We start from the raw sequence: 16,405 nt of genomic DNA, 5'->3' as shown, positions 1-16,405 counted from the left end.
GGCTTCAACGAACAATTATAGTTCAGGAAGGAGGACACAATGCGATGTGACCTCATGCCTCGGATCTGATTACTTTCTTCTCCGCGCGGCATTTTCACCTCCTCGGACTCGGATCTCTGTGTTCGTTTCCTTCCTTAACTTGGCTCGTCAAAAATCCTCTCCAGATACCTTATCTATCTTTCTTGACGTTTCGGATCCGATGCTTTCTTTGGCCTCTCTTCCTACTCGACATTGGATTCTCTTCTGGTACTATTAAAGGTCATAGTATCGAGTTTCTCTTCTGTGGAATTAATCCTTTAGTCAATCTTTCTTCTTGTGCTCTGATTCCTTGTTAAATCTTCGGATCTCCTGTTTTTACTTCTCTCCAGGTCGGATCGTTTGAAGTACTTAACTTTATTATACTCTGGGTTTCTTTCAATTCTAGTATTTTGCTAATTTGGTTGTTTGTGAGAGATCTCTCTTCGTAGAGCTGAGCATGGCACAGATTCTGCTACACGGAACTCTTCATGTCACGATCTTCGAGGCCCAGTCGCTTGAACATGGCCAAGGTGGCGGACCCAAGTTCTTTCGGAAGGTAAGGTGGACAGATAGGGAATGCGGAAATTCAAGTGACCTTCGATCACCATTTCGGATGTCATTTTTATTTTCTATGTTGTACCTATTTGTTAAAATGCGTCGTAATCTACTTTTATCTTTAACGTAATAGAGTTTCACTGTAAGTGGGTGATTGCTTATTTGAGGAAATTGGACTGGAAGAAGGATTTTTAAATGGAAATGTCTTATTCTGCGTCGTTTTGGACCTGATACTTTCGTTTAGACTCATTTTCTCGGTTTTTTAAATAGCGCATTTACTTTTAGGATGAAGCGTCAAGAGTCTATTATTTTGCTCTTAAACTATTTATTTTTTTGGGAGAAAGGTTCCATATTTTTCTTATTTTTAAAATGAATTATTTTTACTTATTTCATCTCTAATGGAAGATTTCGATTGGATTCAGCAAGCTGGTGTTCTTTTCTTTACTACCTTTGACTTAAGCTTTTTCAATTTCAAACAAATCCAAGATCTTAAGTTCAAAACTTGCACATTCGAGTAGAACCTGGTTTCAATCAGCTCAATTTGGCTGAGCTCCAAGCTTCATGCTTTAACTCCAGATATTACTCTTTGTAATACACTTAGAAAGTGTCTGGAATCTGGAGCTGACGATTGACTTTTCTTGTTCTTCTGGAAATTAATTTGGTAATTCTCTTGACATTTATGGTTGTTTTTGGGATATTGAAGACTGAGATGAGAGCCAATTTGTTTTAAGTTTCTTGTCGTAACTGTGATGGAAAATTGTTTCACTGACATTTCACCATCCGACAGTTATGTCCTTCACTTGGTGTTATTTTACGTAATTCTATCACACTTGTGGCTACGTATATTTTGCTTGTGTGGGTAGTTAAAGATATTGGATAGACATAAGGGTGCATTTTATTATGGCTGATTTTTATTTCTTCAACATTTAAGCAGATTATAGTGGGGAAGAGAAGAGTAGACATATATCATCAAACTTTTATATGTTAATCTAAAGTAAAAGTATAGTAGACACTTTTGGAAAGGAAATTCACTCTGTTTATTATCACTTGAGTAGATCATATATCACTCTAATTTTCTAGTGGAATTTTTGCAAGCCAGAAAGCCTTTGACCGAAAGTCTACTGTTTTATGTAATTTTGTTTTGTTGGAATTTTTCTGTCTTAAGGAATAAAAGATGTTTCTTTTCTGTTCTCTTTAATTTTACTGGAAACTTATGGACCTGGGTCCCTTTTTTCTGTATATCTCCAATGACCCTCTACAACATCTGATTTTCCGACTGAGTTATTAGCATTCAAATACCTTCCACCTACTTTCAATGAGGGAATGCATGTATCACGTTATATTATAAATAAAATTTACCAAGCAACCATTGAGAGTTTTCATAGTTCTCATACACCTGTCTGTTTTTCCTTTTCTTCCTTGCTCAAGTTTCTTGTAAGGAAACCTTTTGGAATTTCTTTTGATGCTTTTATCTCAGATGCTCTTTGTTTGCCGTGTGATCATGATTGAACTGATGTCAACCACCACTACACTTTATTAGTTGGAATTTATCTCATGAAACCTGTTTACCTGTTTCCTTTTGTTAACCCTTTTTCTATTCAAACTTTAATTATTCATTTTTTATTATTTTTTTGTAAATTTTATTGAAGTTTCCTCTTGTTTGGCATGTTGGTTCTGCCAGTTATAAATTCCTGACTTGTGTTTTGGATAATTAGAACTTTTTTGCATTACCATGTAGCATAATTAATTTTCCCGTTTTCCTTCAAAATATATTTCTAAAAATGTAAACAGATTATGTAACACAAGCATTGAACCAACTTCAATATAGTGGGACAAGGCTCTGATGATGATGATGATGAGCCTCGAACATGAATCAAATTGTTCATTTGCTGTTATGTTCAACCTGTTTTACTCTGTTTCTTTATTTTGTTTCTCAATTGAAATTTGGACAACCAAACGGTACCAAAGGGATGGTTTAAGAGAGGATTTTACAGAACCAAGAGGGTCGTATGTTGCCAACCAAAGGTTTCTTAATCTTGATTATTACAGATTTCCTTTCTTACTAGTTAATGTTCTCTTTCTCACATTCTCTTATCTCTCTATTCTATATTTTCGTTCTGAAATTCTTTATCCACAGCTCATGGAGAACATCGAAGAGACTGTGGGTATTGGCAAGGGAACTAGCAGAGTGTATGCGACCATTGACCTAGAAAAAGCTCGTGTTGGTCGGACCCGCATCATTGAAAATGAACCTCTCAATCCCCGTTGGTATGAATCTTTTCACATTTATTGTGCACACATGGCTGCTGATGCTATATTTACAGTTAAAGATGATAACCCAATTGGAGCAACACTAATTGGAAGAGCCTACATACCGATACGAGAAATTTTGAATGGGGAGGAAGTGGACCGATGGTTGGATATCTGTGATGAGGATCGTCGGCCTGTGGATACTGGTGCTAAGATTCATGTGAAACTGCAGTACTTTGATATTTCACAGGATCGAAACTGGAACCGTGGCCTCAGGAGTCCCAAGTTCCCTGGTGTTCCATACACTTTTTTCTCCCAAAGACAAGGATGCAAGGTGTCGCTTTACCAAGATGCCCATCTGCCCGACAATTTCATCCCAAAAATCCCTCTTGCAGATGGGAAGTACTATGAACCTCACAGATGCTGGGAGGATGTTTTTGATGCAATTACAAATGCAAAGCACTTGATCTACATAACCGGATGGTCTGTTTATACAGAGATATCCTTGATAAGGGATTCACGGAGGCAGAAACCAGGAGGAGATGTGACTCTAGGCGAACTCCTCAAGAGGAAAGCCAGTGAGGGTGTTAGAGTTCTCATGCTTGTGTGGGATGATAGGACTTCCGTGGGGTTATTGAAGAAGGATGGACTGATGGCTACCCATGATGAAGAAACTGCTATCTACTTTCAAGGAACAGATGTGCAGTGTGTCCTATGCCCACGAAATCCTGATGATGGAGGAAGCATAGTTCAAGATTTGCAGATTTCTACCATGTTCACCCACCATCAGAAGATTATAGTGGTGGACCATGAGATGCCTGGTAGGGGATCCCAGCAGAGAAGAATTGTCAGTTTTGTTGGGGGTATTGATCTTTGTGATGGGAGATATGATACCCAGTTCCACTCTCTTTTCAGAACCTTAGACACTGTTCATCATGATGATTTCCATCAGCCCAACTTTGGGGGTGCCTCAATTACCAAAGGTGGGCCCCGGGAGCCTTGGCATGATATTCATTGTCGGTTAGAAGGACCGATTGCTTGGGACGTTCTATTCAACTTTGAGCAGAGATGGAAAAAGCAGGGAGGAAAAGATGTTCTTGTTCAGCTCAGGGATCTGTCTGATGTTCTCATCCCTCCTTCCCCTGTTACCTTCCCAGATGATAGAGAAACGTGGCATGTCCAGTTATTTCGGTCTATTGATGGAGGAGCCGTTTTTGGCTTTCCTGAGACACCCGAAGATGCTGCTAGAGCTGGACTTGTTAGTGGCAAAGACAATATCATAGATAGGAGCATTCAAGATGCTTATATCAATGCTATTCGTCGAGCTAAAGATTTTATCTACATTGAAAACCAGTACTTCCTAGGAAGTTCATTTGGGTGGAAAGCTGATGGAATCAAAGTTGAGGAGATTGGTGCCTTGCATGTTGTTCCAAAGGAACTATCTTTGAAGATTGTCAGTAAGATTGAAGCAGGAGAAAGGTTTACTGTTTATGTTGTTGTGCCAATGTGGCCTGAGGGTGTTCCAGAATCTGGGTCTGTCCAAGCAATATTGGATTGGCAGAGGAGGACAATGGATATGATGTACACTGACATTATTCAGGCTCTTCATGCAAAGGGGATCGAGGCAGATCCCAAGGAGTATTTGACATTTTTCTGCCTTGGAAATCGGGAGGTAAAGAAGAGTGGGGAATACGAGCCTCAGGAAAAACCAGAACCTGACTCTGATTACATAAGAGCTCAGCAGGCGAGGCGGTTCATGATTTATGTTCATTCAAAAATGATGATAGGTAAGCTAAAAATTTTGGCTGTAACTTTTGAACTTAAAAACTTTAGAATGGCTAATGAATTATATGGATAAGACCGCACATTTATGTCCTTATTTCTTTATTTCTTTTTCATGTATGCAGTTGACGATGAATATATAATTATTGGATCTGCCAACATCAATCAGAGGTCAATGGATGGGGCTAGGGATTCTGAGATAGCCATGGGTGCCTACCAACCTTATCAACTAGCAACAAGACAGCCACCTCAGGGACAGATTCATGGCTTCCGCATGGCCTTGTGGTATGAGCACCTTGGCATGCTTGATAACACTTTTGTCCAACCTTCTAGTGTTGAATGCGTCCGAAAGGTAAACAAAATTGCTCAGAAGTACTGGGACCTTTATGCAAGTGAAACATTAGAGCGAGATCTTCCTGGCCACCTTCTGAGTTACCCTGTTGGAGTGACAAGTGAAGGAGAGGTGGTGCAGCTTCCAGGAGTGGAGTTTTTCCCTGATACAAAGGCGCGTGTACTGGGAACCAAATCGGATTACATGCCTCCAATCCTCACCACATAGAGGAGTTCTTGGTATTAACTATATAATCGTTACTTCCTCTCTTGTTCCTTTGTCTGCTTTTTGCTATTAGCAGTAGAACTGATAATTGTAGAGAATAAAAGCATGTCTGTTGACGTTTCTGTTCCATGAGCTTTCCCTAATTTGAAGCGAGCATGTACCAGATAGACGTCGATTGAACTGTGAAACTGGTGTTACAGAAGTAACCTGATGTTTATAGTTTTTACAGACACTATCCTTTCAAATTCTGTCTGGATTGTTCTGGACTAGTGGATGCTACACCATTTATCTTGATCAGATGGTAATTATGTGGAGGGTTTCGATGAATGTAAAACATTGAAGAACATGTAGACATTGAGCAGGGCAGGGTGTCAGTTGTTAATGGATGAAGGCAATTCCGAAGGTATTTGTCAGGTCTGATTTGTTAGTACATATCTGTTAGTATTGAATTAGTTCTCTCTGATCACATGCAGATGACAAATGAGTCTCATTTTGTCATATAAATAGGTTTAATTATCCTTGATTTGTAGCGAGTAACCGTCTTACTAGTACACATTCTAGTAAATCTAATTTCGTATGTCTATTCTAGAGAGGAGAGAATGGGTGTACGTAGGTAAGTGTTAGTTCAGTCCAAAAGGTGAGAATAATTAGCGTTGTATTAGAAGAAGGAGAGTTGCTAGTTTGAGTAAGATCCTAGACAGGAGATTCATGAATTAGTAGGATTCGACTTATATTAGATTTCTTAGAGTTGCAATCAGTATTAAAGAGAATGAATCGATGAGTAAGAACTTTTGAAACCCCAAAACCCATTTTTATGTCTTGTATCTCCTCTCCAAGCTCCAAACCACTTCTGCTCTTTTTTTTTTTTTTTTTTTTTCTTTCTTATTCGACTTGGAACGATTGTAATTAGTGATACCAAAACTGATTTTCCTCGGATCTCTCACCATTAGGAAGATGTCGTTTTATATCGATAAATATACCTTAAATAAAAACTCTTCAAGTCTAATTTCAAATATAAAAATCCTCTTATCAAATCGATATTACTATAGGGAGTAACTATCTTTGGACTCAATAAAGGACTAGTTGCACAAAGAAAGAAATCTCTTACCTTGGAAAGATCAAATACTACCATATCTAATATTGCAAATATACTTCCAAAGAAAGTCTTGGTGTCTAATTTCTAGAACAATAATTTGCTTGTGCATTTGAGTGTTCTTCAAAGAGATATCAGAGACTAAAAGAGAAAAGATCAATTATGATAAGAAACTACCATACAGAGAAGAAGGCTAATGTGATATTTTTTAGTTAGATTTTTTGGAAGATATGAATAAGTTGGAGTATCATTGATGTAATTAGTTTATGTTTTTTATCTCTTTTTTACTCTTACTAGGGTGAAGGGTATAATTATAATATTGGTACTTTTAGCATCTATAAATAAAACTTAAGGGAGAGGGTTTGGACTATGTTCATTACCCTATTATTTCTCCTCTTTTCTCTCCAACGTGTGTACTCTTTTCTCTTCTTCTTCCTTTTCTTCTTTACTCGATATGTAATCTACAGACTACAGAAAATCAACATGGTATTAAAGCAATGATTGATTTTCAGGACTCGAAGCTATGATTTCTTAGGATCCCATTTACCGTGCTCAACATTGTTTGGACGTCTTCTTTACCAAACCAAGCCTTCGTCTAAGATTGCCAAGCAATTGTGTTCTGCTACTGGACAAAAACAAAGACTCCAGAGTTTTTAGTTACTGCTTGTTTAATGAGTATTGTTGGGCACAAGGAAACTTGGATCATGTATGAAGAAACAACAAACTACCGAGGTTCTATAAGTATTTGATTCTCCTTTAATCTTGCAAGATTCATTGATCGTGCTTGCTGAAAATCATCTCAGAATTTCAATCACAAACTATGTTTCACGTTGTTGCTACTCCTCATCCATTGGTTGTGTTTTCTGCCTTGCACGTTTGCTGCATTTTTTTAATTTTTTTGGCTCTGGCTTAGCTTCCTGTTACAAAGACCTTTCAGCAGTAGCATCTCAGGCCTCTCTGACGTGTTCAGAGATTGTTGTATAGAACTCGGAAACAAGTAGTACACAAGGACAAGAATAACACAGATTTGTTTATTTCAAAAATTTCTTCTCCTTGGTTTTCTTCTTCTCCATTTGTCTTTGTCTTCTTCATTGTTGGGTAGAAGCAGAGTACGAGAAAGTTGGAATGATTAGCGAAGTGTGGGAAGACCTCATCAATGATAGTAATGCTTAAAAAATGCTAGATTGCTAAAGCTTATACTCTTCCCGTCGAGATGAAGACCGAGATTACAACAATAGAAATGCAAATATCTTCATCTACATTGTTCTTTCAAATGTCTCCATTCGAGATTAAAATTGTTATCTTGGAAGTTTCCATCATCTCATCGAGTAAATTGCCATCAATCTTGTCCAACAAATTGTCGTGAAACTCATACAACAAGTTTCTCTCTAGATGTTGTTGCTCGACTCGAAGAATATTGCTAAAAAAATCTTGGCTCTATCTGCTCTCATCCAACCTGGTATCGCTCTCTATATGCTCTCATCTAGCCTGGTATCTCTCTTTGCTCTCATCTAGTCTTGTATTGCTGTCAACTTGTTCTCTGCTGGCCATCGGAAGTCGTATCTTTGCTATCATCTTGCTGCTTCTATGTGATCTTGTGTGATATCTTCCCTGCTAGCATAATACTCGCATCTTGCTCATCATCCTTGAGCTGGATTCAATCTTTTTTGGACGTCTCGAGCCCGCAATAGTTGGCTTTTCCTGCTTCTTGGAAAGTTGCCTTCGTTAGCTCTTCTTCCTTCTAGCAACATCAATCACATTTCGTTGGCATCTATCTTATTTGTGGTAGCTCATTCCGCAAAAAGAGTACACTTATCATTGTAATTGACAACTTCATCAAGTGTATCTATCGAAGATTGCTATACTACTATAGATTGTCTTGACAACATGTCATATCTGCTATGTGATTCATTTTTGGAAGTCGTATCCTGAGTTGGCGTAGATTTTATCATTGTTGCTGATTTTATCCTGAGTTGACTCAAATGGAATTTCCTAAGCCTAATATTGGAAATTCATGCGATCCTATGGAATTACATTGTTACTGCTGTTAATCCGAGTTTACTTTTGTCATGTTGTCAAATCCAAGTTAATCTTAGATTAATCCTTGCTTGATATTGGTACATTTTTGTGAGTCCATTATTTCGAATATGAGCCCATTATTTTGAGTCTGAACCCATTATTCCGAGTCTCAATTTCTTGTAGAGCCATATTGGTCTCTTGACTTAGAATCTTGACCCAGTCACTTGACTATGCGTAACTCATTTTTTTGTGACTCGGATTAACTTAGGATCCTAACTCGATTTGACTCACTCACTCATTGACAAAACTACTATCTGCTATCGGCTTGACTTCGGCTTGATTATTACCTTGGATTATCTTTTGCTTATTACTTGGTGCACAATTTCCTTATTCAAGGATGGACTCCCTGCAGATTATTTCATGTGTCTTTATTACTCTTAAGGACTTTCATTATTTATCAGTGATACGCTGCTATATAACTGCATATTTGGTATGTACCATAGTTGTCATTGTGTTTCTTTGATTTAGACATTATTATTGAAGATGAACTCCTCGATTGCTTGCCTTGGGTTCATTATTTACTAACTATTGTTGGCATTGGTTCATACGATGAAGAATTTGAATTACTTTGAAAAATAAAGCACATGATGACCCTAACTTCTTCCCATTACCCTTTTATTATTTGGTTGTCTTTCTCCTACCATCCTTTATTTAACTCTCATTAACCTCCTTTGACCAACTCTTTTGGTGCATTACTTTCGTTGGTCCTTCTTATATATATGGGTGTTTTTAAGTCCAGTGAGATTTTTTATTGGTACCCTTGGGTTTTTTTATGGTCGTCTTGTGAATGACAGACATTATCCACTTTAATGATTATTATCATTATATTTGTTTGAAATCATTTGAGGTTAGTTTCGACTAATGTTTTATCACCAATTTCTACCCTTTGAGAGTCTGTACCCGATTTCGTACTGATCCTTGGGACACCGCGATGGAGATGATTATTACTATATTTGTGTTATTTGTTTCAAGTTGTGATCATTGCCATTACCTCCTAGCTTGAGGGGGAGTGTTGGAAGATATGAATTAAGTTGGAGTGTCATTGATGTAATTAATTTATATATATATTTTTTTATCTTTTCTTCACTCTTACTAGGGTGAATGGTATAATTATTGTAGAATTTAGACTCCTTCATATTGATCTTGAGCCAAAGAGGGAGAGGAGAAGGAGAAGAAGGAAAAGAAGAATAGAAAAATCTAGAAAGAAAAGAGAGTTTAGAGATCAACTTTCAAGATAAGGGAGATGAGAGAGAAGAGAGGAGAGAACTTAATGCTCTATCTCTTAGCCAAGGGCTTCTATTTATAGTTTTTAGTGCATGTTACAATGATTACAATGCCCTTAGAGCTACAACCTTACAAGAGAATAGACATAAATAGACAAACAATTACATCTCCATGCCATCTTTATGAGAAATCTTTTTATTTACCAAGATGCCACCTCTTGGACATGTGGGTTTTAGCCCATCTTCTAACGCTCCCCCTCAACCTAGAGGAGAGAAAACATCATAAATACCCAACTTGCTACATATAAAAATATAGGATCTTAGATATAACCGATTTAGTAAGAATATCTATTACATCCTCTTGTGATGAAACATGTTTGAGGGAAATTATACCCGCTTGAAATTTTTCTCATATAAAGTGGCAGTCCATTTTAATGTGTTGGGTCCTTTCATGGAAGATCGAATTCAAAGTGATATGAATAGTTGCTTGGTTATCACAATATAGACCCATAGAACCTCCTTTATAAAATCTCAATTTGGTAAGAAGGGACTTGATCCATAGGAATTCACTGACTGTGTGAGCCATAGCCCTGTATTCTCCTTCTGCACTAGATCTAGCAACCACATTTTGCTTCTTGCTTCTCCATGTAACTAAGTTCCCTCCAACAAGAGTGCAATATCTAGAAGTGGACTTCCTGCCATCAGGTGATCCATGCCAATATGCATCTGAGAAACTTTCTATATTGAAGTGTCCATTTTTCTTATAAAGTAATCCTTTTCCTTTCAAGTATCGTAATATCCTTTCAAAGGCTTTCCAATGGGTAAGTTGTAGTTTATGTATGTACTGACTCACCACACTTACTGCATATGATATGTCTAATCTAGTTACCATGGGGTAGACAAGTTTGCCCATAAGTCTTTGATATCTGCCATTATCAATATCTTCTCCAAAATTGGCACATAATTTAATATTTGCATCCATAGGTGTATCAGTTGGGTGATACCCCATCATTCCCATTTCTTCGAGGAGGTCCAAGACATACTTCCTCTGAGATAATATTATCCCATACTTGGACTGAAGAACTTCTATGCCCAGAAAATAATTTAGAAGTCCAAGATCTTTAGTTTTAAATTCATGACATATCATGTTTTTGACTTTTTATATGCTATTTTCATAATTCCCAGTTAAGACAATATCATCAACATACACAACCAATAATATCTTTTCTTTTGAGGTATCTTTAATAAATACTGAATGTTCTACTAAGCTCGAAATCCAAACAGTAGTAGTGTTGGCTAAATTTATCAAACCAAGCCCAAGGGAACTATTTAAACCCATATAAGGACTTCTTTAAGAGGCATACGGACTCTCCCTCAACCAGATAACCATGTGATTGAATCATATAAATTTTCTCACATATATCACCATTTAATAAATAATTTTTGACATCGAGATGATAGACGGACCATGAAGAGTTAGCGGCTAACGATAACATGATACGTATCAAATTTAATTTGGCAATAGGAAAGAAGGTCTCCTCATAATCAACTCCATAACATTAAGTGTACCCTTTAGCTATGAGGCGGCCCTTAAGGTGAGCAATGAACTCATTCAGATTATGTTTGACGGTAAAGACCCATTTACAACCTACCAGTTTCTTACCTGTCAGAAGAGATGCTAAGTTCTGTGTCTGATTTTCATATAAAGCTTGCATTTCTTCATCCATAGCTACCTTCCATCCTGGATGTTTCAGGGCCTCCTGATAGGACTGCGGAATAAAGATGGAAGAAGGAGATGCAAAGAACTAATAACATGCAGAAGACAATCGATAGTGTGATATAAAGTTGGAGATAGTGGAATTTTCCTAAGCAAGGGTTCTTGGACGATGACTACCACTAGGAGAACATTGATAAGAAAAAAATATCTTTGTCCATGTGGTGTGTGCATGTTTCTTTTTATCTTGAATTGCTTTTATGCATGATTTTTAGTTACATGCACAACTTGTTTTTAATTTGATAATATCTTTGGCCAAAAAATCAGTATTAAAGCAGGGCAAACACTTAATTGAAATCAAAATTCACATGATTTTGAAACAATTAAATAATATATCAAGCAAAAATTATGTTCCAAGAGGGTCATGATCCCTTTTTGGCTCCCTTGCTCATTACTTCACAATACCAATGAGGGAAACTAAGAATAGAGTACTTCTTCCAATCTATTGGATTTGAATTATTGAAAGCTATCATGAGTGGACCTTCATCCCATTCCAAAATGTAAAGGGAAGATTCATTCCAAAACCTATTTGTGATTGGGATAACCTTGGCATTGCAAGAGTAGATGGAAATGCTAAGGGTATGGAACTCATTCTCAGTTCCTTGAGTGATGAAATGTCTAACTCTTACTTATCTTGTAAATCTGCCAAGGGTTTATGGGATAAATTAGAATCTGACTTTTCTAGGAACAAAGAATGTTGCTCTTCAAACTGTTAGTGCAATACATCTAGTGATAACATTGAAACTATGATTGTATGTACTTATGTTTATATGGAAACACCTTCTCATATCAATATGAAACTTCAGAGAGTGATAATTGTGAGGAATTGGACAAAGAAGAATTGATGAGAAAACTTGGTGAATCCATATCCTCCCTTAGAAGAAGAGAGAGAAAACAAGAAACAAAGGAGACAACTTTCCAAAGTAGAAAAGGAAATTAATGTATTGAAAGTTGATTTTTCCTTAAAACTGGAAAATCTTAAAAAAGAGAACATAAAACTCATTTTAGAATGTGAGAAACTAGATGACTATTCTTCAAACATTCTTGAATTGAGTACAAAAAATGATATGTATTTCTCTAGGATTTTAGAATTACAAGATGAAAATAAATTTCTAAAATCCAACAACTTTATAGCTGAAAGAAGAACCCATGACTCATCTCATGCTTTATAGATTCTACCCTTGGGAAACATTATTCCTATGATTAGATAAGAAAATCAAGTGAGAAAGCTGGGATTTAGGGTTAAGGTCCATGAGACTAGAATAGAAAGGAGATCAAAAAATTCTCATAGGAAAAATGTGACAAAGGTCACAACCTCACCAATGCATAATGATGGATGTTATGTTTGTGGAATCATTGAACATTATGCGATTGAGTGTTCAACTAGAAGATCAAAACTTAATGTAGTGAAGCAAATTTGGATTCCCAAGGGAAACCTAAATTTTCCTTCCAAAGTTGGCACGTTGGGACCAAGCAAATTTGGGTACCCAAAGTCACCTGATCTTCTAGCAAAGAGTGAACTCTCCGAGCCAAGCTATACACCACATGAGAATCACCTAAATATTTTGTGGGACATGAATTATGTAATTGAGACTTCATAATTTGATGTGCATTCAGAGTTTCATCTTATGAGATTTTGTTTTGAGGATTGACACATTGATAATTTTATCATATACCTCATTAACCAATCTTGAAACCTGTTCATGTGGAACTAAGCTATCATAGTAAATTAAGCTTTCCACAACAACAAAATTTTGCTTAGCACTTGGTTTAAGGATAGTTGAAGATTGAGAAATTAAATATATTGAAACCTCAAGCTTAGATTGTTAAATCTATTATCTTTAGTGCTACTTGTGTGAATTTATGACATAGAGCATATTTGAAAATTGAACCTACAACCATAAGTTCAAACTGAGTGTATAGTTATACTAACAATGTAAACTTCAATGACTATATCAAAGTTTGGAAATTTGACCACCTTGTTGATATGAGCTACAGTGACAATCATTGATTTGCTAATTGTGCAAGTCATGATATTTGACACACTCAGGTAAACTATAAGCTTACGTTAGGTATCTCCCTAAAATAAGAATTGGTTTTAGATTAAGGAAAATATATTTTTTTTTTGGAGAAATGAAAGTAAAAAAATGTTCCTCCATACAAATTAATCAAACCTAATGTAATAGGAATGGATTAGGACCCAAATTAGAAAGTAATTAGAAAATCTTTAGGTCCCACTATCATTAGAGCCTATGTAGCACAAAATAGAATTAAACATAACTTCTTAGATATTTGGCTACATTGGATGCCTTTTGCCTATCAAGCGTATTGAAAATCTCTTGGTTTAGGCAAAACAGGCTCATATTGCCATTAGCCTTACTCATACCATATGAGCTAATGAGCTGGGTGAGTTAAAAAGAACAATATTTGAGTAAATGGATATTAGGCACTATTACTTAGGTAACCTCACTATGGAATAAATGTACTCATGTTCTTGGATCTCTATCAAGATTTGAGAATCTCATCTCATGTCTATGAATCATATTTCACTTGAGAAGGTGATTCTATGCATTATTCATATATTTGATTATTATGCTTGTATAGAAACCTAGTCATAAGTATCTCTCATTTAGTTGGTTGTAATAGCTTAAAGGTTGTTTTGAATTTGCTCGGTGCAATTCAAATTTGCTTGCTTATGCTGAATTAGATTTTGATATTCACCCCTTCTAGAGTTATAAAGATCTCAATGGTAAATGAAATTGATCTTCACAAAGCACGTAGGTCTATGAGTTAATGATAAATCTTGTCATCTCAATTAGACCAAGTTAAAAATTGTAAATCATATTAATGTGCTTAGAGTAGTGAGACTCTCCACTGAGTGTCAACCAATCTCATTCCTTGAGTATAGCCTAGATTCCTTAATCTTTTACTACTCAAAGACATGTTGAGACTTCCAAACCATATATACAAATTGCATAAAATTTTATATGGTTTGAAGTGAGCTTTTAGAGCTCACGATTATGCGAATTCTTAGAAAAAATAGCTATAAGAGAGGAAGTAAGAATAATACTCTATTTACTAAGAACCGTGATCAAGATTTGATTATCATTCAAATTTATGTTGATGCTATTGTATTTGGTTCTACAAACCCTTCTCAATGTCAAGAATTTGCTACTATAATGAAGAATGAGTTTGAAATGAGTTTAATGGGTGAAATCACATTCTTTCTTGGACTTCAAGTAACACAAACTGAAAATGACACATTTATAAATTAGTACAAAAACACTAAGAGATTGCTTGAGAGATTCAACATCGAAAATCTTAAGTCAATTAGCATACCCATGACTACGACTTAGAGTAAAAAAAAATTAGTCAATTGTGACAACATGAGCACCATAAGTCAAAGTAAGAACCCGGTTCACCATTCTCAATAAAAAACACAGAAATTAGATATCACTTTATCAAAGATATGGTTCAAACCAAGGTTATTAAGATTGCATTTGTTTCCACCGAAAATCAATTAGCAGATATCTTTACAAAGCCGTTAGGATTTGACCATTTTTCATGAGTAACATACCTTGATTAACTTAGGTTTAAAAATTTTGAGCTTAATGAACACATCCTATCATTGTAGTGCCAAAAGAGTGAAGTGGATAACAAAAGATTACATTTTTGTCACTCTGCGCAGGTCATTGATCGATCAATGCCTAATGATTGATCGATCAACTTAAGTGATTGATTGATCAATGCCTACTGATTGATCGATCAACTTAAGCGATTGATCAATCAATTGAAGTAGAATGATCGATCATTCACATAGCAAACTGAGAAGATGAAGAGCCAAAATCAATTTTTTAACTTATCTCTTTATTTCAAATCATTACAAAACCCTTTCCAACAAATTTTCAGAGCTCTTGTGACCTTAATCCTTCTTTCCCTTTCGGTTTTTGAATAATCTCTCACCAAATCCGAGGCTTAAAAACCTCATTTTCACACCTTTTCTCTCAAAACCAAACCAAACACCAATGGTAAGGACCAAGGTCATAGCCAAGAAGAAGAATTCAATGAAGGAGAGCGAGATTAGTGAGGAAATGCCTAATTGGAGGGAGCATTTCCAAACACAGCTTCAAAGAGATAAGTACTTTCAACATTTCACTTTCAAGAGCATTGTTGAGCCTAGTAGGATTGATCTCTCTTTTTGCAAATGGGAGATTCTTGATTTTGAAAGAATATTTAGGTCTTACATGGGCATATTGGAAAGTGAAGCAGAAATTTATCCCCTTTTGGTAAAAGTCTTTTACACCAACCTTGAAGTGGAGGAGCTCTCCGTGTGTAACATAAGGCTCACAAGCTATGTTAAGAAGACAAACATCTCAATCAAGACCTTTGATCTTAATACATGGCTTGGGACAATGTCTATGGGATTTGAAAAATCCATAAGGAGAGTTGGCCTATGGACCTCCATAGAGACTGCCCTCAGAACATCCAACATGCCATCCAATTGATATTTAGTCCAACTTGTGAAGCTCCTACAAAGTAAAGATTAAAGACATAAGCATGGAGCATCGAGTCTTCATGGAGATTGTGACACACTTCCTCAATCCAAGGAAAGGCACGTTCTCTCACCTCACCACCACATATATTTTCTGGCTTTTGGCACATAAAAAAGGGTGGCATTGATTATGGCTACTTTATGGCAAGCCATATGATGGACAGAGCCACCAGTTTTAAAGTCAATGTCCTTCCATTTTCCAGAGAATTTACTACTATCCTCCACTGGAGTGGAGTGGAGCTCTCGAACGAGGCATTAGTAGATATCACGAAGAAGATGTCCATAGGAGAGACTGAAGTGGGCAGATTTGGATTTGCCAAATGGAGAGGACAATGGATTCAGAAGGAGAAGATCTCAAAGGAATCAACACCACAACTAGCAGCCTTAGGAGATGAGCTTAGCCATGAGCCTCTCCTGGACCAATTTGTATTCACAAAGAGGTGCCGCATAGAAGAAGGAAGTTCAACCTCCACCGATCGTCTTATAGCCTTAGAGGCAGTTGTTGTTGATGATGTAGTGGCAA

At 36.5% G+C, this 16,405-nt stretch overlaps 1 protein-coding gene across 2 annotated transcripts; it reads left to right on the top strand.

Annotated features, from left to right (window-relative positions):
- LOC137935912 (phospholipase D alpha 1-like) lies at nucleotides 1–5,336 on the top strand. 2 transcript variants are annotated; one of them, XM_068780325.1, is made up of 4 exons: nucleotides 1–368; nucleotides 468–574; nucleotides 2,711–4,610; nucleotides 4,731–5,336. In XM_068780325.1, the coding sequence occupies exons 2-4, from the start codon at nucleotides 476–478 to the stop codon at nucleotides 5,162–5,164; spliced, it is 2,433 nt and encodes an 810-aa protein (XP_068636426.1). In that variant the 5' UTR covers nucleotides 1–368; nucleotides 468–475; the 3' UTR covers nucleotides 5,165–5,336. The 2 variants fall into 2 exon arrangements, with proteins under 2 accessions (XP_068636426.1, XP_068636425.1); XM_068780324.1 differs by having other exon boundaries at nucleotides 1–574.
- Nucleotides 5,337–16,405: the final 11,069 nt, after the last annotated feature.

The sequence above is a fragment of the Aristolochia californica genome, unplaced genomic scaffold, assembly GCF_029961685.1.
Source record: "Aristolochia californica isolate CCGP_79_NKW_82.1479 unplaced genomic scaffold, dmAriCali1.0.hap1 SCAF_7, whole genome shotgun sequence".
NCBI lineage: Eukaryota > Viridiplantae > Streptophyta > Magnoliopsida > Piperales > Aristolochiaceae > Aristolochia > Aristolochia californica.
Note: the sequence above shows the minus strand (reverse complement) of the source record. Positions and strands in the feature narration are given on the sequence as shown.